The following is a 22,043-nucleotide window of genomic DNA, read 5'->3' as shown; positions in this document are numbered from 1 at the left end:
ATGGGTGTGTGATTTAATGAAGTGTGTGGATATGATTTAGAGACTGAAGGGAAGAGAAAGAAACAGAGAGGGGTAGAAAAAACAGAGCAAAGGAGGTGGAAATTAAAGGACAAGTCCACCCCAACAAAAAGTCAATTTGAATAAAAAGAGAAAAATCCAAAAAGCATAACACTGAAAATTTCATCAAAATCAGATGTAAAATAAGAAAATTAAGACATATTCAAATTATGCTAAATTTCACAAAACATCCTGGTCAGTATGCAAATGAGGGAACTGATGACATCACCCACTCACTATTTTATTTTGTATTTCATTGTACGAAATATTTTGATTTTCTCCTCATGTGAAACAAAGTTTTATTCTTTCCTGAACATGTTGAATTGCCACTGTTTTAACATTTTGTGGTTGTCGAGATGGCCATTATTGTCAAATCGGTAAAATTTGAAATATTTGTAAAATTCAAACAATGAAAACCAAAAGAAATTGTAAGGAGCATCATCGATTCTCTCATTCAGACATTTGCATACCACTGAGTTGTGCATTAATTTGTTTTGTGAAAAATAGGGGAAACTTAATTGTCATAACTTTCTTATTGTACATCTGATTTTGATGAAATTTTCAGCGTTATGCTTGTTTTATTTCTCTCTTTTTATCCAAGACAACAATTTTGTGATTTGGTGGGGAAGGACTTGACCTTCAAGTAAAGGAAATGGGAGCAATGGAAGGGGAGATTGTGAATGGGAAAAGGGCAGAGTAAGAGAGAGAGAGAAAGGGGTACTCTGTAAGCACAGACTCATATACCATGTCTAGGATGGAGACTAGATGCCAAACTCTCTTGCCCGTATTCTGAAGTTAGTGCTAAAAGTATGGGAAGCCAAAAGTGTCAAATTTTTTATTAAGTTGTATGTTTCTTATGTTTACTGTGCCCCGTCCTGATTCACCGATGGTGAAGACAATCATCTATTTATACTTCCTAGACAATTGTGAATTATTTGAGAGCCAAATGAGCTGAAATATGATATCCCTACCCTTGATGATTTATGTAACAATTGGCTATCCATACTTAAACCACAACTTTAAACCCGAGTTTAAGTTAAACCCGACTTCAGAATACAGGCCTCTGTGTCACAGTGCATAATGAATCTAGTCTCACTACTTCAGACCTCTACATTATGCATTAAAAGGTCTGTGCTTGTAGACTAGATAGAGAAAGTGGTGGACAGAGAGAAAGAGATGTTAAGGACGTTCCACAGTTATGTTTGTGCGCATCATGATCTGCACTTATTTTACACTCTGCGCGCTGACGTCACAATGGATGAACTGGTGATTAATCAGCTGTAGGTTATATGTGAGCTGATTTTTCTCCTTATCTGCACTAACTGCAGATCCGATGTGTTATTTTATGAAGCTAATAAACTTGAATTATTCCATGGACCATTTTATTTATTCCTCTACAATTTCAAAATAGTTTCTCTGTAGTGCTGCAAAGTATGATGAATAAATGGAAAAGTGGTTCGGAATTTTTCCTCACATAATTATATAGATACAAAGCTTTTGGCGCGTTTTCGGGTGTTTTAAGAAGCAAATTGCTATAATAAGAGTGCTGATAGTTTGAAAACAAGCACATGAACCCATATTTTTTAATGTTTGCCCCTCTAAGGTATAGCTTCCTCTACAACTTGGGCAAATTTTGGTGAAAATGACATGGGTTTTGACTAAAGTGCAGCATTTTTTTACTTCTCAAGTTTGTTATTGAAATTTGAATTTTTTGAGGTTGAATATCTTTCCCGCAATTTTTAAGAACGAGAGTGTTGTAAGACTTCAATGAGCAAACAATTGAAAGCAAAATAAATAAATGATCCATCTTACGGATACAATTATTAATCATATTGCAAAATTTGATGAAATCTTCATGGATTTTGACTGAGTTATAGAGCTTTAAACTCATTATTATCGTGATCTCGTGAGGTCTAAAAATGCCAAATTCTTTTGGATGCGCAATTATTAAAAACATCATTCATTTTGGGTTAACTTTGAAGCTCTATAGCAAAAAATCAAGCACATGGACCCATGTAAATTTTTGTATATTTGGAATATTCAGATGCTAAAGTATCTATGTGCAAAGTATGATGAAAATGACATGGATTTTCAATGTTTGGCAGCAAGACTACGGAACCATTCGCATTTTATACGGTATTAACAGACATTATTTTGCTTGTTTTCGGCGCATTTTGGGCTGTTTCAAGCCAACCCACAATATTTTGGACACTGATAATTTGAAAACGAGCACATGGACCCCATAGTTTAAATATCTTAACTTATTCAAAATATATTCCTCTACAAATCTAGAGAGTATGATGAAAATGACATGGATTTTGAATGTTTGGGAGCAAAACTACGGAACCATTCTTATTTTATACATTTCGGACGGTATTATAAGACTTGTGCGTGTTTTTGGCGCATTTTGGGCTGTTTCAAGCCAACTCGCAACCGTTTAGACACTGATAGTTTAAAAACGAGCACATGGACCCCATGTTTTCAATATTTTAATGCCTTAAGAATATATTTCTCTACAAATCTAGAGAGTAGGATGAAATTGACATGGATTTTGAATGTTAGGGAGCAAAACAACGGAACCATTCACATTTTAGACGGTATTATTAGACTTTTGCACGTTTTCGGCGCATTTTAGGTGGATTTCAATATTTTCAAGCCAACTCGCAACACTTTGGACACTGACAGTTTAAAAACGAGCACATGGACCCCATATTTTTAATATTTTAATGCCTTTAGAATATATTTCTCTACAAATCTAGAGAGTATGATGAAAATGACATGGATTTTGAGTGTTCGGGGGCAAAACTACGGAACCATTCGCATTTTAGACGGCATAATTAGACTTTTGCACGTTTTGGGCGCATTTTTGGCGATTTTCATGCCAACTCGCATCACTTCGGACACTCATAGTTAAAAAACGAGCACATGGACCCCATATTTTTAACTTTCCTACACCTTCGATATGCATTCTTCTACAATTTGGATGAATTTGATGAAGATGACATGGATTTTGAAAAAAGTGCAGATTACAAAATACTTTTTTAATTTTTGAGTAAAAATATATTCACGTCTTTGAAGATTTGCTTTTTCCGAGTTTTTGCACAATTCTTGCCAAATGAGGGCGCTGATGACTCCAAATAGATATAGTTTTACCACTTAAAAGACTTTCTCTTACTTTGGTACCCTTTGGTATACACTTTGTAATATATCTTGAAAATTTGATGAAGTTTGATGCGGTATCCACTCAGTAAAGATGATTTAAACGAATTTGAAAATTCGTGAGGTCTAAGAGGGGCATAATTCTCTTGATTGCACAAGATTGCATATCATTCAAATACGGCGAATTTGGAGACCCGTAGAAAAAAAATAAGCACATGAACCTATATTATTTTTTGCATTTTCATAATGCATAGATACCAAAGTAACTCTCTGCAAAATTTGGTGAAAATGACATGGACTTCATTTTAACTGTGGAACGTCCTTAAGAGAGAAATAAGAAAGACAGAAAAACTTTGAGATAGATTGTTAGGACTGGCATTTGGGTTTAATTGCAAAATTGAAATCACTTCTTAAGTCGAAGAAATTTTTTAGACTACATTTTGAAAAGTATTATTTGGGTCTTCTAAGTTGAAATGCGCCATGAAAATAAAAAAGATTTTGTTTGTTCCAAAGTTTTGAAATAGTTGATCATGTACTAATGTCAACTGTATTCCATATCTCAAAATGGAATATTTTACCCTTAAGTCAAACTTTGTCCAGGAAGTAAAAAAGATTTTCCCGGGTCATAAGGAATTTGATATAGTCTAGGACTGTACTCCTTTGAACATAGTGGAATATTTTACCCTGTACATAGGTTGAATGCATGAAGTGGAAAGGTTTAATCGATACCTGACAGAAAAGAAAATGGATGTCGTGACCTCAGATAATCTAGAACAGTATGACATGGTATCTCATGATATTTCCCCAAAAACTAAAAACGCAAACAATAATCTTTCCGTAAGAAACAAAAGTGACAGATACTTGCAACTAATTTGCATAGTGATTATTTTGAAGTTTCTTTTCTTGACAATCTGTGAATTTCTATCTCTGATAACAGAAATACAAATTAATATATCCCTCATACAGTTGTGGCCAAAAGTTTACATCACCCGGAATTCAGTAAAATTTGTTCACATGCCAAACATCGTAAAATTTACTATATCTTCAGAAATATAAATACTACCATGACGAATTTGGTATCAAATAAAAGAGCATATTAAGCTCTTTCACATGATATGCTATTGGGATTAAAGTATATTTCAAGTGGAATTTTCTTTGAGGGAAAAAAGTAAATTTTGTTCCAAATGTATTCTATTGTTTATATTTTCAAACATCGTTTCATAGAAATATAGAAATGTCAAATCTATGATTTAAATTACATTTTCTATCATGATATGTCACCACTGCACAAAACAGTGTAATCTGAAATGTTTTTGTCAAGTTTTTATTTTTAATTTGCCCAAAATATGAAGACTTTTTTGGGAAAAATGACACCTAAATATTTTTCAGCTGCTGATGACAAAGCAATGTGATGGAGGGGCATGGAATACTTATTTGTTTGATATCATATTCGTCATGATAGCACAAATATTCTATAAGATACAGTAGCTGTTATGATGTTTGGCAAGTGTTAACTTTTCTTTGAAATTCCCGGGTGTATGTAAATTTCTGGCCTCAACTGTATACCTTCACATAATGCTTGGATCAGAGAATTAAAAAAAAATGTATCATTTGCTGAATTCTCATCTTCAATATACATACAAACAAGACATAAGCAAATTCAATGTACTATTTTTCCAGGAGGATGTACAAAAAGGCCTTTATTTTATTATTTACAAGCAAAAATGCTATTTTGCATTTATCTTGTTCTATGTGCATTTTTTACATATGTACAATCATTTTCACAATATATGGGAAAATGGAAAATAAGAATGTGTAGTGTCATATCATATGAACATTAATGCTACTAAATACAGGCACATGTATGTTACAGTGTAGTCTAGAATGTGTGGGACATGATTTAATTGTTTTTGAGAATTTTGGTGAGAAAGAAACTACTGTATTACTACAAGAAACAAGATAGAAAACATTTTCCTATGAATCGTATTAAAATGTACAAAAGAACAATCACTATCACCTTATCAATAATACGAATGGAGTAAAATACATAATAACTGTTAACAATATGTGTAAATGAACATACTGCATTTATCATGACTAACAACATTAAAACCAATCCTAAAATAAAATCCCCTAAATGTTATTATTATCATACAATCAGATTTAAAAAAGAGTTAAATATCACCTCTATTTTCTAATTACATGTACGAAACAAACTTCATTATAGTGCTCTAAATAAAAAGAAAACTTACAACATTCTACCATCATAAGTGAGCACATCGCACATCCAAATTTGAAAGTACATTGTATATATAAACTATGAATGTACATATGATACATTTACACGAAGTAGAGGGATTTCCAAAGTAGTAGACAAGAGAAATGGAAATATTTCTGATTTTAAGTGCATATCCTAAAAAGTGTAGGCCATACCCCGACCTTTTAATCATGAACAAAAGCAAGGGAATTATCTCTATATAGTGTTTTCTCATAGAGCAATAAAAAGGGGGAAGGATATTATATAGAACAAACTGTTAATATTCCCGAGTGGACAGTGTCAGTGTGTGACATTTTCAAGGTCAAGCCAATCTATACAAATTAAAAAAGGTCGTGAATCAATTATCTTGGATTGAAGAATTAATTAGAGGTTAAAAGTTTGTAAACTAACTGCAAATCTAGTAAAATTTTCAAAATAACAATAATAGTAATGTACATAAAAAAAAAAGAAGGTAAATATCCTCCATTCTTAAGATTTAAAGACAACAGGTGGGTGTTTCATAAAGCTGTTCGTAAGATAAGAACGACTGGTGATCCTTTATTGGTAAATGGTATACACACCATAGGCGATGGTTTAGCGTGTAAGAAAGGATCACCAGTCATTCTTAAAGTCGCTCTTAATTTACCAACAGCTTAATGAAACACCCACCAGATCTAATGATAAAAAGCAAGTCTTTGGCACATGATATCTAAATCAATTTTCCACTGTATCTTATCCGACAATTTATTTAGTTATTTATAATTGTGTTGGCATCAGAGTGTGAGGTGGAAACTCAGGGAAAAATGTTACTTACAATTCAGAAACTCTGCAATTAATGGTCACTTCTACTATTAAATATAATAAAAAACAGAAGTTTATTTTTAAATAAAGATGAAAATTGCTGGCTGTGAGATAGCGCAGCAACCAGACCTCCTTTTTTTTTTTTATTCATGTTTTTATGAACTTTAGAATAACATTTTGAGGATGAAATATAGTTACCCCCTCTGCTCATTTACAAAATATTTTATTACAGTTTCTTCTTAAAATAAATTTTCAGGATGTCAAAATGAATGAAAATCCGGAGAAAAATTCTGCCTAAAGTGATCATTTTTTTAAATTTATTGTATATACAATGGAAAAGTTATCTAAAAAAAAATTAAATGGAAATCAAGCCTTGGTCATAAAATGTTGTGTTGGAAAGAAGAAAAATAAATAAAACAGAATTGTGAAAGTTTGAAAGAAATCGGACAAGCAATAAGGAAGTTATGGCTGTTGTAGAATTGAGATCCCTAAGACTATGTCAATTTCAAATTGGCAATAATAATAATAATAATAGCCAATTTTTATATAGCACTTTTCCCAGAAATGGCTCAAAGCGCTTTACAGCATATTATTACCCCGGTCATTGGATTCATTTCAATCCCGCACGAAAAGTGCACAATTTCCACTCCCTGGGGAGCATTCCTTGCATTCATCGCAGCCTCAACTGGGTAAGTAAATTATGACAAGGGGCAGGGACAACTTTCCTGTTGGCCATGTACCTAATTATCAGGTATTGGTGGTTTTCTCCTAAGTACCCTGGTAGTATATTGTTTGATGTCTTCATGAAACAAAAATAAAATACAGTTTGAAGTAAAACTTTTGAATAAAAATGACATTTTAGCCATTTTATGTATTGGAGTACATGGAAGAGTAGTCCTTGCCTTTCATCACTATGAAATTATATATGATGCCAATTTGAAGTCTTCATGGGTATAGTGATTACCAATATTTACTTAAGAGTGCTCTTCAAGTTAGCGTGATGTGCCAATCCTGGTATTTTGCAGACTGAACGATACAGATACACCTCGTAAAAATCTAATAAAAAATTTGGGATTCCCGTTTGGCATTTCATATTCCACTGATCAGTAATTTAAAAAAGGTCATTCATGCATTACTTCACAAACAGCAATGTGAAGCATACATAGAACAGTTTAAAAGAATTTAGCAGTCAAAACGACAGGAAAACGTTTAAATAGTGGAAGTAATAAAAATATCTTCACCGCCTGTCTTTCGTTCCACTACACTTCGTGACATATTTCACACTCTTCCTTTCAGATGAATAAAGCCATACACAATGTATGAAGCGACCATTTCCTCCATCTGTCTGTTCCAGGCCAAAGATTGATCTTAAAAAAATACAATAATCCAAGGCTACTTTTTGATATCACCAGCCAAAGTTTATTCCATTACATTACAGTTTACATAAATTAGTCTTATGGGAATTTTGGAGCTCTTTTTAGTTTTCTGGGGCTCTTGGAAAAATCTGGGTAAAAATGGTGGTGAAATAGCCCAGAGCTCCCAGTTGTTGTTTTTTTTGTAATAAGATTTGAGAAACTGTTGGTGAATTTCATTTCAATTCATAATAACATCTAAAAAGCAACGGAGGGTAATCCTAGCATCCAGTGATACCCCGGTTAGCCATGAAGCTATCATTTCTCTTCTGAGTACGATGTTTGATGTTACCCGCCCTCCTCGCATCACGCCCCTTCAATACGGGTTTCTTAATCATCGTCTTCGCAGTCGCTACATTGGAAGGAGGAGCCCTCACGTTGGTGCTGTTGATTTTGCTCTCGGCAAACGGTTTCAGCTTCCCTGTATGGCCAAAGGAAGAAAAATAACAACACATTATTCACCATAATCGTAGACATAATGTTATAAGCATTTGGGAATTATACGAAATATGTACATCTGACGCCTATATACGTGGCACCTTCTTAAAAACAATTTGTCTCTGTATCCTGGTTTACATGAAAAATCATCATGCTCTCAAAATATCATGGTATGAGCAGTCCGTGTATTGAAACAGAAATGGAGAAAAAAAAGTGCTGGACGTGCAGAAAGGTAGCTTATTTTATAGCAATGGCATATAGAATGAGTTAGGGGAAAGAATATAAATGGACATGGTGAGTGGAATAGTCATCTACATACTTAGTTGGTAAAGTGTTTTTTTTATTATCATTAAGACAGTTCGCTACAGTCTACATAGCAGCTTTATTCCAATTTTCTTTCTTCTATTTTTTTAATAAATTATTTACTATTGAAGTACCGGTATTGTCCAGTCTAGATTAGAAATGAAGGTGTTCCATAGTACTGTCTGTACTTGCCTGGAATATGAAGGGCCAAAAATTGTAAAATATTTCATGCTGAGATTCCATTAAAAGATAACTGTACTTCCAAGAATATTAGTTCAATTGTGGCAAAAAATACTATTTGGCCTAAAATTCTGTGTTAAAAGTGTTTTCTTTTTTATTAAGACAGTTCTCAACAGTCTACATAGCAGGTTTATTTCAATTTTCTTTCTTCTATTTTTATCTTTTTTTATTTATTATTGAAGTATTGTCCAGTCTAGATTAGAAATGAAGGTGTACTGTCTGTACTTGCCTGAAATATGAAGTGCCAAAAAATTGTACAATATTTCACGCTGAGATTCCAATAAAAGATAACTTCCAAGAATATTTGTTCAATTGTGGCAAAAAAACACTATTTGGCCTAAAATTCTGCGTTAAAAGTGCTAAGATTAATCAATATCTGCATATTTCAACTTTAAGATATTTTAAATGAAAAAATGGCTTGGAGGTATTCATTTTGCTTGTCATATCACTTCTCCATAAAATCATAGCAAACTTTACAAATAAATGTATTACACATCCCTATAATGTACAGCTGTAGTCTTATCAGGTATTCAAGTAAATGCATGAAGGAATTCTTTATGCACCAATCGCTCCCTACAAATTGGATTTAGCAGTTAGCACTTTATATCAGGGTGCTACATAAGTACTTGCCTGATTGCCCGGGGCAAGTAAAAAATAGAGTCGGGCAAGTGTTTTGAAATAAAGACCAAAACTACTTGCTCGAATTGGGAAAGAAAAATTCTAACAGTAGAATGACCAAAATTAGGGTCGATATGATATGATATTGACCCTAATTTTGGTCGTGGCAGGCAAGATAAAATCACTTTGGAAAAAGAAATGTAATAACAAGGTAGATCAGTCAAGAGAGAAAAAGGTCAATGGTTTACAAAATCGCAAAACTTTCTTTTGAAGAGGTCAACTTTTTTATTTCAAGGATTTTTTCGGGCAAGTGAAAAAGATTTTTGGGCAAGTATATTCCAACTATTTAAAAATTTACTTGCCCAACTGGGCAAGTGCTTCTAAAAAGTTATGTAGCACCCTGCTTTATATAAATCATATTATTATTATGATCATTACTATCATTATTCTTGATCTGTAAAATATTTTACCTGAATGGGGTTTGTATGAAAGAGGCTTGGACAGAGATGCTTTGAGGTCAAACATGTTCTTGGGTTTGGTTGCTGATGTGGCAATTGCTGTCTTGCCAAACGGAGTCAAAGCACCTGCAAAAAATATTAGATTACACTGGTAATAACTATATTATTTGTGACAGATTTATATCAGGGATATAAGTGACCACTAATAGAACTAGCTGAAATTGCTAACTCTCCTTTATATTTGTACAAAAAAAGTACACAAAAAAAGATGAAATCAGCTAAAAAGGTAAACTGTCACACCCCTGTAACAATGGGGAGTTTCAGGAAACTTTTTCATATTCTAAATAAGTGAAAATCCCAAAGTCAAGTGTAAATCTTCTGACTAAATTATGCAAATTTGTAGTTGATTTGCATTCAATTACTCTCAATTTTCTTGCCATGCCCAATGAAAGGGAAACATACTTCCTGAATTCCTTAAAACATGAAACTATATAAGTAATAAATGAAATCTAAATGGAAAGTAAATGCAAGAAAAAAACCCAGCTAAGATTACTAGTACATGTATCTCTCAAATCCTTCAAGCACAATAAACAGGAAATATAATTACGACACTGTGAATACATTTAGTTCATACTCGTTGTAAGATTTACTTTAAATATGCTCCTTGCTGGTAAACTAATTCTATTGTAAGATATCAAACTTCATGGAGTACTAGCGCGATCAATGGCAATCCACTAAATGTTATCTTTTCATTTAAGGGGATCATTGTCTACTACTAATCAAATTTTAGTTATTGATCAAGTCAGTAGGGTGACGGACTACTATCTCAGAGACCGGCAGCAAATTTAACATTTGAAAAAAATAATTGAGCACTTGTCCCTTACCACCAACTGATTTCCTGGATGGGGTCTTTGCAGCCCCAAGTGACTTCCTGCCATCTCCTGCGCAGAATCCTCCAACTGATTTCCTTGAGGGCGTCTTGGTTCCTCCAAAAGACTTCCTCTCGTTGCCCGGAGTCACCCCTCCAACCGATCTCCTCGGCACTGATCTTGGAGTCAGTGCGGATATTGACTTGCGGACACCAGGAGTAGCCTTACGCTTCTCGACGGCGGGAGCAGCCACGGTACTGGGCAGGGTGACCTTCTTTGGGGTTTTAAGCTTGGAAACCTTGAAGGAGACTGTCTTAGCCGACTTGGGATTGGTGGGCATGGTTGCCTTTGTGGGCTTGGGAGAAGCAAAGCTGAAGTTCTTGGGCTTGTTACCTGGCTTGGGGGAGGCAAAGTCAAAGCCTTTTGGTTTCAGGACAGGCTTAGCAACAGCTGGGATCTGTAGCAGGATTAAAATGACAGAAACAAGATAAGCGAAATAATGTAATTAATAAGGAAAAACCTGGATTTATCTGGAGGCAAATCTATAAATTTGATACAGAACATCTGATATTCAGTTTGTACCCAATCGCATGGTTTACACACATCATTCATCAGCTTATATGAATAACATTTGGACAACAACTTCATGTTACTTAGATTGAGGAAGGGCAGTCATAATGCAACTCACTTCTTTTCCATTTCCACTGTTCTACATGTTAAAGGAGACAAGATAATGATAACCCTTACAGGGAATTGCAAGAAACTTGCAACCAATTTGCAAGCCAGTTTCAAGTAAAAAAAAAAAAAAATCTAAGATAAATCGCAAAGTTGCACTTGATTGCTGGTCTACTTCTCACGAGAAGCAGTAAAAAATCAATATGTTCCAATTACAATTAACATATCAATTGTAAATTTGAAACATAACTCTGCAATCGGTTTGCTAATGTTTTCTTGCAACATGGCCCTTGTGTATTTTCACACCTTTTGCTTCTTGGTGGCAGATAAAGCTTCTGCTCTCTTCTGTTTCCTCTCGAGGTAGGCATCAATGGATTCCATCTTGTCCAGAGCTCCATGATGAGTCTTGGACCAGTTTTTCTTGCCCGGGGTCTTCTTCGTTGCTTGCGCTCTGGTCGGGATACAACTCTTAGATTCTGCGGATGAGAGCAAACAAGTTACAATCTTATTATCTTGTTGAAGCAAATATCATCAATTCAGCTTTCAGAAGTATCACTTTTTTATATTCACAAGGTGTATACAAATAAATATGCATCCAAAATATAAACATGTGAAATCCAAATTGATGAATCTATGATATTCATTCACCTCCGCTCTTTAAGTTTTAGTGGTATCAACTTTAAATGAAAGATTATACACTATCAGTCACAATTTAAAGTACTATTACACAATAATAACAGAGAATAGCTTCAGGGAAACAAATCTTTTGTTCAGTGCTTTTATAGTGTAATAGTGAGAATTGTGACTGGAAGTGTATAATCTTTCATTTAAAGTTGATACCACTAAAACTTAAAGAGCGGAGGTGAATGAATATCATAGATTCATCAATTTGGATTTCACATGTTTATATTTTGGATGCATATTTATTTGTACACCAAAATATTACAGGTAACTGTCCAAAAATAAAATCTCTAGGGACATTATAAATCTGCTTGACTTAGTTGAAATATGACTGAGGTAAATAATTCATCTTCAAGGCTCCACATTAACTTTTTTTGGTGGTGGCCCGTTCGGGCCACCAAAACCATCAAATAATTTTTTTTGGTGGCCCGATATTAAAGTTTGGTGGCCCGAAAAATATAAAGAAACACATTAAAAATTAATAAAACAAACTTCTGAAATATTAATTCTGCAGCCACTACCACCAAGTTACTTTCACTTAATCATCTTGTATGTAAACCTTGTTTGCTGTTATTTTACTTTGCTAATTGGCTTGTGGTAAAATATAAATTGTTTCTATCGTTGTAAAAATGAAATGATTGAAAGAGAATAAATGAATTTTATTGTTCGCAGGTTGTGTGGACTTTTTTTAAAATCTCTGTATAGACACACACTCATAATGGTAAAATAAATAAATAGTGCATAGTAAACTCAGATAGATGTACAAAACAATGGTTTTTCATTTCTTCCTCTTTGAATCCTAAAACCTAGATTATGCAGGCCCCAAATCCAGTTTATTTCTGTTTTCTCTTTTGCAGCATATTATAGCAGGAGAAAATCACAGAAAAATATGCTGCAAAATTAGAACAATGCATAAAAGGGGGAAACAAATGAAAATAATTTTCAAAAAGTATGTTACAAAAAGAAAACAAAAATAATAAAAGAAATAAGTGAAATAAAACAAAAGAAAGAAAAAAAACAAAGAACAGGGAAAAAAAGAAAAGAAAAAATTTAGAGAGAAAAAAAAGAAAAGAAAGTGAAAGAAAAATGAATAAAACAAAATTAATATAAACATGGGGAAAAGGGGAAATTAAGAAGCCATTACAAATATTTTTTAACAGCTGTGGCAACAGTCTATTCTGACTGGAATATAATTAAAAGCCAAGCAAATAATTCTCACTTACCTTCTGGGAATGGCACATTTTTATTTTTAAATCCTTTAGTTTGTATTATTTTATTTTCAGTAGAAACATATTTTTTAATCAGGCATATTCAATGGGAAGGGGTATAAATGGTTTAACCACTGTAAAAAAAAATGAAAGAAAAAAAACGGCAAAAGTTATATCTGGAAAAAAAGTGTGAGAAAAGTCCTTCCCTATTTTTGCCAAAATGTTGGAAAAATTCACATTTCATATCAATGAAATGCCTTCCCAAAGTATTTACTTTCTCAAGAGTGGTTTAAGAAGTCATTTATAAACAAAAAAGAAAGAAACTGTCTGTTTATTTTTGGCTAGAAAAGACACAGCTTCGAAAGAAACCAAGTATCAACATACATACAAATGCACACGTGGGACTGTGATGTACTTGCCTATGTGTTTTTATGTGTATTAATTCATTTGGAAATCGGTCTTTTGTAGTCAAAAGAGAGGTCATAATTCCTCTTCTTAATGCTTGCAAATTATCAGGGTACACCAAATTTTCGTAATATAGACTGTAGAATGTCATTTCATTGGTGTAAAATGTGACTTTGACTCAGATTTTCAAAGTTCTGTGGAAGATTTCTTAGCAGCAACATTTTTTATCGCAGCTCCCGGAGTCTGAATAGGCTGAGCTAGATCTAGAGCTAGAGCACAGCTGTATATGGCTTCATGCAAAGCTCACGCCAGCCGGCCGGCGCAGCTGGCTGGATAATAGCTACTGTATGCTATAGCTGTAGGCCTAATATGCAAACTTTGTGTGTGTGTATTTGTGTGTAGATCAACAAAAAGGGCGCATGACGAACTGGGTTGCAATTTGAACTGTAGAAAGTTGATAAATGCGTGCAAAATCGGGAGAAAAATTGCGCTATTCTGAAAATTATTGGTTGCCCGATTCGGGCCACCAAAACTTAACATTTTATCAATAATGGTTGCCCGAGGTGAATTTCTGGTGGCCCCGGGCCACCGCTAATGTCGAGCCTTGCATCTTGTATAATCTGATGTAAAAACTTTTTAATATACTTTTGTTTATCTTTCTATTTATTTTTGGGAGCGGAGGATCAAGACAGATACAGTATTACTATACCATGACTCCTTCGATTCAATATGATTTAATAATATGCAACATTTATATAGCGTTTAATACCAATGTTTCTAAGCGCTGCATACTATTACCCCTGCTTTATCATGGCTACCCTGATCATTCAAGAATTCCTTCCTACCGGGTACCCATTTACTACACCTGGGTGGAGAGTGGCAAATGTAGATAAATGCAGTGCCAAAGGACGCGAGTGCTGCAGTGGGATTTAAACTCCTTGTGGTTCAAAGTCCAGAGAGTTATCCACTGAGCCACAGCACCTCTACCTTGAATTGACCAAGAACGATTCTTCCAGCAAAGATGAAATTTGATGAATTTATGCACACTTACTGGCAACCTGCATCTGGACCTTCCTGTCGATCTCAGCCATGATTTCATCCTTCAGCGAACTGCTGCTCTTAGGTGCTTCGACGGCAACCTTAGCCGGTGACTTGTCGAATGTTCCTCTCCGTACCTTCTTAGCCTTGCTCCCCGCTGACCCACTGGCTGATCTCTTACCGGTTGACCCTCTGGTCTTGGCTTCAGCTGGGGTCTTGATGGTTGCTGGTGTGGTCTTGGGAGTGGCTGTGAGAGGGGTTGTTCTTGATGACCTTTTGTTGGAAGACAGGGCAGGTTCAGGGGTATGTGAAGATAGAGTTGTTTGAGCAGGGACGACTGCTGGTTGAGGAGTGTGCGTGGTGCGCCTGATTGCTCTCTTGACTTTCCTGCTATAGTTTAAACAAGAATATGAGCGTTCAGACACTTGCAAATAATAAAAATAATATCAAACAGAAAACAAAGGAACATACATGTACCCGAGTCTGGTTCATGTCGAAACAAATGTAACAAATTATATTCTCTTATTCGATCTTGAGATTCTTTTTCAGTATTCAAAGACCATTTTCTCTTTCTCACTGATACAAGTTTCCAAATCAAGTACACATGGAAATAGTTTTCCTGAACAGGCTGAATCTATCGATTCAATCCCAATCAATTCAATTTTATTGTCCACACTGGGAAAATTTGTTTCACTCACATTTCAAAATAACATTTGTTTACACCGACTTTAGGGAAATGACATAGATATTACCTTTTTTTACATTGATTGGTTTTCTTTCTCATGATAAAAAACAATACAGAACAGATACATGCAAACATTAAATTCTTTAATTATCTGACTATTCCACTGTAAGTGGGTAATTTTATATTGATATTCTTGGATAAAGAGAAAGAAAATAGATAGATTGAAGTCTGTTCCTTTACCTGGAGCCAGAATTTGGTGGTGTTGGTAATGTTGGTTCACTGACGAGAGGCGTTCTTTGTAAGCTTCTAGATTGTCTTCCTGAGGCTGCTGGAGAGGATGTCACTGCTGCTGCTGATGGAGCAACCTGGAAAAGAAATCATTGCAACCACAGGTAACTATGACAAAGTTAATTTTTCTGACAACAGAACTATGTTTGCATTAGACATGTTTTGCATTATCTGGTAAAAAAAACCCCACTTCTTTTGGGATGAATATTTATTCAAATTAGGGGCGGCTGACATATTCAAGTTAACCTGTGATTAAGTAAACTTTTAAATTTTTAATACTAAACCAAAATTCCTTTTCTATTATACAGAATGAACAAAGCACTTTTAAACTGCTGACTAGATCAAAGCTCAATTTGCCTGGATGATTTTGTTAATAACAAAGTGAAATAAAGTAAACTATTCTTGTGATATCACACATCTAAATGATAATCACATGCATCATAATATACTTATGTACCAAATGATTGTGATTATGTAATTTTGTCATGCTGCATAAATTCACCAAAACATATCCACTGGGTGAAATAATACACTTTTAAAGAAATTACTACAAAAAGTAGTAAGCGATAGAACCTCTATATAAATACCCCCCCCCCAAAAAAAAAATCTAGACCAGGGCCCCGTTTCATAAAGGACTTGCAACTGTTGTAACTTTGCCATTATGGCAACTACCATGGTACCCTTGATTCTGATTGGCTGCTGAGCCCTGTTACCATGGTAGTTGCCATTATGGCAAAGTTACAACAGTTGCAAGTCCTTTGTGAAACGGGCCCCGGAGCTGCTGGAGTGAATTCAAAGTAGCATACCACTAGGTCCATTTCCTCTTCTAAAACTTCTTCCTTGGTCTGCTTCCCTCGCCTGCCTCTTCCTCTCCCTTTCGACTTTGCTTTAGACTTCTTGGCGACTGGGGAAGCCTTCTCATCCTCTGTAACACTTGATGCCTGTGAATAATAAAAAAAAAACTTGATATCAAGCATCATGTATAAGAAAATATGCTTATTTCAAGACACAAAGCCAAAGCTTCTGTTTATGGCAATCAACATTGCAAGGAGAAAGTGCGTGTAAATATTCTAATTTATCGCTAGATTATATGAATGTGTATGCCTGAAAATAGTTATGATGTGGAAGAGAGTCTATCGTTCTTGAATTAACAAATTTTGGCAAAGCCAATTGCTATGATATTCCAAATATTTGGTCAGGAGGGTTATAATATGGATACCTGCAGGTTTCCAAAATGTAGATTTCAGGACACTATAAATCCCTTTTAATTTTTTATTAAAATGAAAAATAAATATCAAAACAATTGCTTTCTTATTTGAAAAAAAAAAATCAAGATGTGAATTAGAATGTCTTCAATACAAAACTCTTTTTTTATTCCTTCTTGCTTCTACACATTCCAAATGATCCTTTTTGACCAAGAGTGGGTCAATTTGGACAAACTTGCTCCCTATCAGTCCGTTTATTTCTCCTCTTACGTACGGATACATTACAAAAAAAAAACACATGGGAGGAGTTTAAAACTATTCTGTGATTTCATAGTAATTACCTGATTATCTGATTCTGTAGCAGATGATAGTGTATCATTGTCACCGCCGGCAATCACATCTTTCTTAAGATCTTTCTCTGGTGATTCCTTGATAGCCTTGCGTCCTCTCCTCTGCTTCCGTCCTCTTCCCCGTCCGCTTTTTGGTTTCTCCTCAGAAGCTTCAACTTCAGACTAAGATATTAAAAAGACATGACAAATGATATCAAGATGAAATAACAGACATTATAACTGGCAATGTAAGTTTTTATTCAATAATACACAGAGAGAAGTTTTGTTTTCTTTGGGGGAACTTTCATCCCTACTTTCTTTTGGGGATAACCCACTTCACAATCATGGAATGGCAAAAAATGAGAAAAGAAAAAAGGATATATTATAACCATCACTATAGTTTACAGATGTTTTCTAAATATATAAAATACACCGAGAGATATTATTTAATTATCAACTCTAATCATAAAGAATCAATCAATGGAAAATGACTGCTTCACATTAACCATTTTGTTAGATTTTTTTTTCAATAATTGACATGGATAATTCCATAAAATAATTAACCTTTTTGTACATCCGACCCCCATTTTTCTCAAGTTTTACACTTCACTTCATAAACTGACCAAGCCATGGTTATTTGACAGCATTACTGACTGTCATAAGGACCAGAAAATTTCATGAAGTTCCCACACATATGGGGGTCGGAAGTACATATTTTATGGAATTGCCCATATGATTTACAATCTTCAATGTTTTTTTTTTTTATACAACACAGTTACCTGATCTTCAGTGGACGAGGCTGAGGATTTACATGTAGTTTCTTCTTCCGATGACATTTTATTGCTTGCTTCTAAGTTTGAGTCTACCACTGCTGCCAGGGCCTTGATCAAGCCATCGGTCTGGATATCAACAAAATGAGGAAAGCTTCAATGCTGACAATCAGCGATAACAACACTTCAAGAGTTCAAGAGACAAATTTTATCAATCCAAAGAGTTCTGATTTGATCTTTATTTTTCACTAAGTTGTTGTAAGTTGCAGTAGGCCTATTATTCTTCAATCTAACATTGTTTAAGTGGAAAATAGGTCATTGTCTTTTGTGTGTAATTTACATGCCCAGGAATAATGCATTGATCGGTATTCGGTAGTGATTCAGCACGACGTGCTGTCGCAGTGCAAGTGACAGCATTCATTGAACAAAGGGGGATAGAAGGAATTATCTGATTGGCCATTGGTTTCGATATGCTGTACCTCAGCTCTAGTGATGATTCATATGGGCTCCATCACACTTCACTAACTACTATGTACACGACACCAACCCAAGCCATCTGGGCTCATCAAACGGATTGACACTCCGAGGCCGAGTGACAAAAGCTTTCACTTTATTAAAGGAGAATGAAACCGTTGAAACCAGCTGAATCCATATCAAAGAGAAACATCAAAGAAACATATTGTTGAAAGTTTGAGGAAGATTGGATGAATAATAAGAAAGTTATGAGCATTTGAATGTCGAGATCACTAATGCCATGTAGATCCTCCCATTGGCAATGCGACCAAGATCTGTGATGTCACACACGTACAACTCCCTCATTACTTTAGTACTTATTTCACTTAAATTCTCACTTTTATAGAGTCTATCACAAGGTGAGGTGTTTTTTTTTTATGAGAGGTACAGAGGTTTCACAACATTATATCATTGATGAATCGTTTGTCATATGATTAGAATGAGCAAAAAGAGATGTTTTGGGGTATATTTTCAGTGTCCAAAAGGGGAGAGTTGTTCATTTGTGACATTACAGATTTTGGTCGCATTGCCAATGGGTGGATCTCCATAGCATTAGTGATCTCGACATTCAAATGCTCATAACTCTTCTATTGCTAGTCCTATTTTACTCAAACTTTTGTTGATCTTATTCTTTGATTTTTCTGCTTTCATAAAAACTAACTTGCTCCAAGAGTTTCATTCTCCTTTAAGTAAAAACTATAACTCGTGCAAAAACATGACCTTACAAGTCATCTATAACAACGCAGCTTACATTTACAGTTTCCATTGGTTTCACACCTTGTCCATGCATCAATATTATTAGGGTGACCGCACAATGAGCAAAAAATTTCGCCCTTTTCAGCGCATTCACACAGCCAAAAATGGTCATGGTTTTGAGGGAAAAATCTAAGTTCATCGAATTTCTTACATATGATCCCATTATCCAAATTTAAAGGGGAATCCAGCCTTGGCCATAAAATGCTGTGTGGTCAAGGAGAAAAATAAATGAAACAGAATGGTGGAACTTTGAAAGAAATCGGACAAGCAATACAAAAGTTATAGTTGCTTTAAAATTGAATTCACTAATACTATGTAGATTTCAAATTGGCAACTGTGTAAGTAAATTATGACAAGGGGCAAGGACAACTTTCCCATAGGCCATATACTTAATTATCAGGAATTTGTGGTTTTCTCCTAAGTACCCATTCCCCTGGGGCAGTAATCCAAATATAACCCATGTAGTATATTGTATTATGTCCTCATGAAAGAAAAATATTATTTGAAATAAAACTTTTGGGAAAAATGACATTTTAGCCATAATATGTATTGGACTCTGGAGTACATGGAAGAGTAGTCCTTGCCTTACATCACTATGACATCCCATATGCGGCCAATTTGAAGTCTCCATGGGTATAGTGATTACCAATATTTACAAGTTTTAAAAATTCATAACTTTCTTGTTGTTTGTCCAATATTGTTCAAACTTTCACCTATCAACTTGTCTGATTTTTCTTTTCCTTATAAAAACAAGTTTTTATTTGGGTTGGATTCCCCTTTAATGATTTTGGTATCAAATTAAAGAGAATAAAATGCTCAAAATAACCTACTTAGTTTACATTTGGTTAATACCATAATTTTGATGTGGCATTGAAAAAGTTCAAACTTCAAAAGTCTTGTATCTTGTGAATAAATGTAACATATTTTTGTAAACTAGCGGGTTTTTGTAGTAATGACAAATCCAACGCGTGCGTCCGTAACGTTGGGAAGAACAATAGGAAACAAGATGGCGGCGTAAACATCGGGCAAGTCTCTTCCGTCTTTTTCATAATATTTTTCTTTTATGAATTCTTGTTTGAAAATAAAATGTCGGAAATGAAGTTGTATCCCATACATGATTTAGGGCTAAATGATAATCTTTTTGAAGGAAAGTAGAATTAATCTCGGGGGCAAAGTTTCAGGTTTTTGGGTGGTACGTGCAGATGAATGGGAAGGAATTCCTGGCTTCGTTGAGAGTAAGCATACGTTAGTAAATGTTTACTCTCTAGAAGCCTCCTGAGTCCTGGCTAGCTGCGGCTGCGTGGGCGGGAGCCCAGGGGCTTACCGTGTAATTTGACCATACTGACGGGACTAGGGTGATTTATGGTCTAAATATTTCTCCAATGAATTGTGAAAACAGAAATTATGCACTTACCACGATTATATGGATGAAGGTCTAACAGGTGGCAGTTTCCTGACACCTGGGCACAGACTGGAACCTCAAAAAACGAAAAGTTATCTCCTTCTACCCCCGTCTCGATCGGCCATTTTGTGACGATTTTTAACAAAAATGGCCGATCGATCATCGAGACGGGGGTAGAACTAGTAGAACTGAGAGAAATTTTCGTTTTTTTGAGGTTCCAGTTTGTGCCCAGATGTCAGGAAACTGCCACTCATTAGACCTTCACTGGCTTCATCCATATAATCGTGGTCGGCTAATTCATTAACATGATTGTAAATTGTATAGGCCTAGCCTAGGTACTTTCTGTTTTCACAATTCATTTGGAGAAATATTTTTAGACCATAATTTAAATCACCCTAGTCCGGTGACTATGGTCAAATACACGGTAAGCTCCTGGGCTCCCTGGGTTAGGGGCGATGGGGCCCCCTTCATACTTCGCGCTCGCGTCAGGTCACGGAATCGCACGGGCCACGGCCTCGCCTCTCATTTTCAATCTCATCCCTCTGACGTGAATAGAAGTAGATGGGACCAGGCAATTATTTAAACTTGAAATTGCGTTAACATACCTTCATATTAGCTTTGATGCCATGCTGTTTTGCCAATTTTTGTAACTCCGACCGCTTCATCCCTGCTAACACTTCTAATTCATATAAATTCGACATTTTCAAAACAAAATTTCGCGCTGATATCCACTCGTTCTTGCAAAATCATGCGGCTTCATTTGCGTGTGAACGTAATTCGTAAACACAGGCAGGCTGGCGGCGCCTGGCGTTCAAAAGTGAACGCTCGAAACGAAGGAAGCCAGTGATTGGTCAAACAAATAGAAGGGCCTTAATGTGATTGGTCAATGGGCCGATGTCTCGGCTCAACCATGGACACGTCCCTGGCTCAATGCTCAGCATCGTAAATACCGTTTGCCCCCCCCCCCCTGGGGGCACATCCCTTTTGAGAGCCCCCGAGAGCCATAATAACAATTAACAATGTAGGCCTACAAATGCCGTTTTTACCCAAGTGTGCCCCCCTTTGTAAGTGAGAACCTTTTTTTGCTTGTCTAATTTTTCGTGGACGAAATGACCTTCAATTTTAGGTGAAAACCTTTTTTTTTGGGGGGGGGGGGCCGGGCCACCTGGATCACATTTCCTGGATCCGCCCCAGATTGTAGGGACTATTCAAAAGCAAAATAATATAATAAAAATCATACAAAGTACTTTTTTCCATTCAGCAGGACCTGTTTCATAAATGTATTTAATCAGGGCCTATAATAGCTGTATTTGTAAGAAATAAAAGAAAAAAGAATATAACATCATGCAGTATTTGAAAAGATGAAAACTTTACAATAAAAGTAAATTATCAATCCGGGTATAGGCCTATATGAAATCAAATACGACGTTTTACAATCACCTTTTGCCTTTTTTCCCTTTTCTTTTATGAGTATAC

The 22,043-nt window shown here is 35.2% G+C and overlaps 1 protein-coding gene across 2 annotated transcripts; it reads right to left on the bottom strand.

The window, feature by feature from the left end:
- Positions 1 to 4,885: 4,885 nt before the first annotated feature.
- Positions 4,886 to 21,455, bottom strand: LOC129264409 (nucleolar and spindle-associated protein 1-like). 2 transcript variants are annotated; one of them, XM_064102699.1, is made up of 10 exons: positions 21,173 to 21,455; positions 17,906 to 18,025; positions 17,139 to 17,309; positions 16,399 to 16,533; positions 15,545 to 15,669; positions 14,633 to 15,009; positions 11,594 to 11,763; positions 10,628 to 11,069; positions 9,756 to 9,869; positions 4,886 to 8,107 (listed from the first exon to the last, which is right to left on the bottom strand). In XM_064102699.1, exons 1-10 carry the CDS (start codon positions 21,266 to 21,268, stop codon positions 7,908 to 7,910), a joined length of 1,950 nt encoding a protein of 649 aa, XP_063958769.1. In that variant the 5' UTR covers positions 21,269 to 21,455; the 3' UTR covers positions 4,886 to 7,907. The 2 variants fall into 2 exon arrangements, with proteins under 2 accessions (XP_063958769.1, XP_063958770.1); XM_064102700.1 differs by having other exon boundaries at positions 14,633 to 15,006; positions 21,173 to 21,386.
- Positions 21,456 to 22,043: the final 588 nt, after the last annotated feature.

The sequence above is a fragment of the Lytechinus pictus genome, chromosome 7, assembly GCF_037042905.1.
Source record: "Lytechinus pictus isolate F3 Inbred chromosome 7, Lp3.0, whole genome shotgun sequence".
NCBI lineage: Eukaryota > Metazoa > Echinodermata > Echinoidea > Temnopleuroida > Toxopneustidae > Lytechinus > Lytechinus pictus.
The sequence above is the reverse complement of the archived record's forward strand: the minus strand, read 5'-3'. Positions and strand labels throughout refer to the sequence as shown.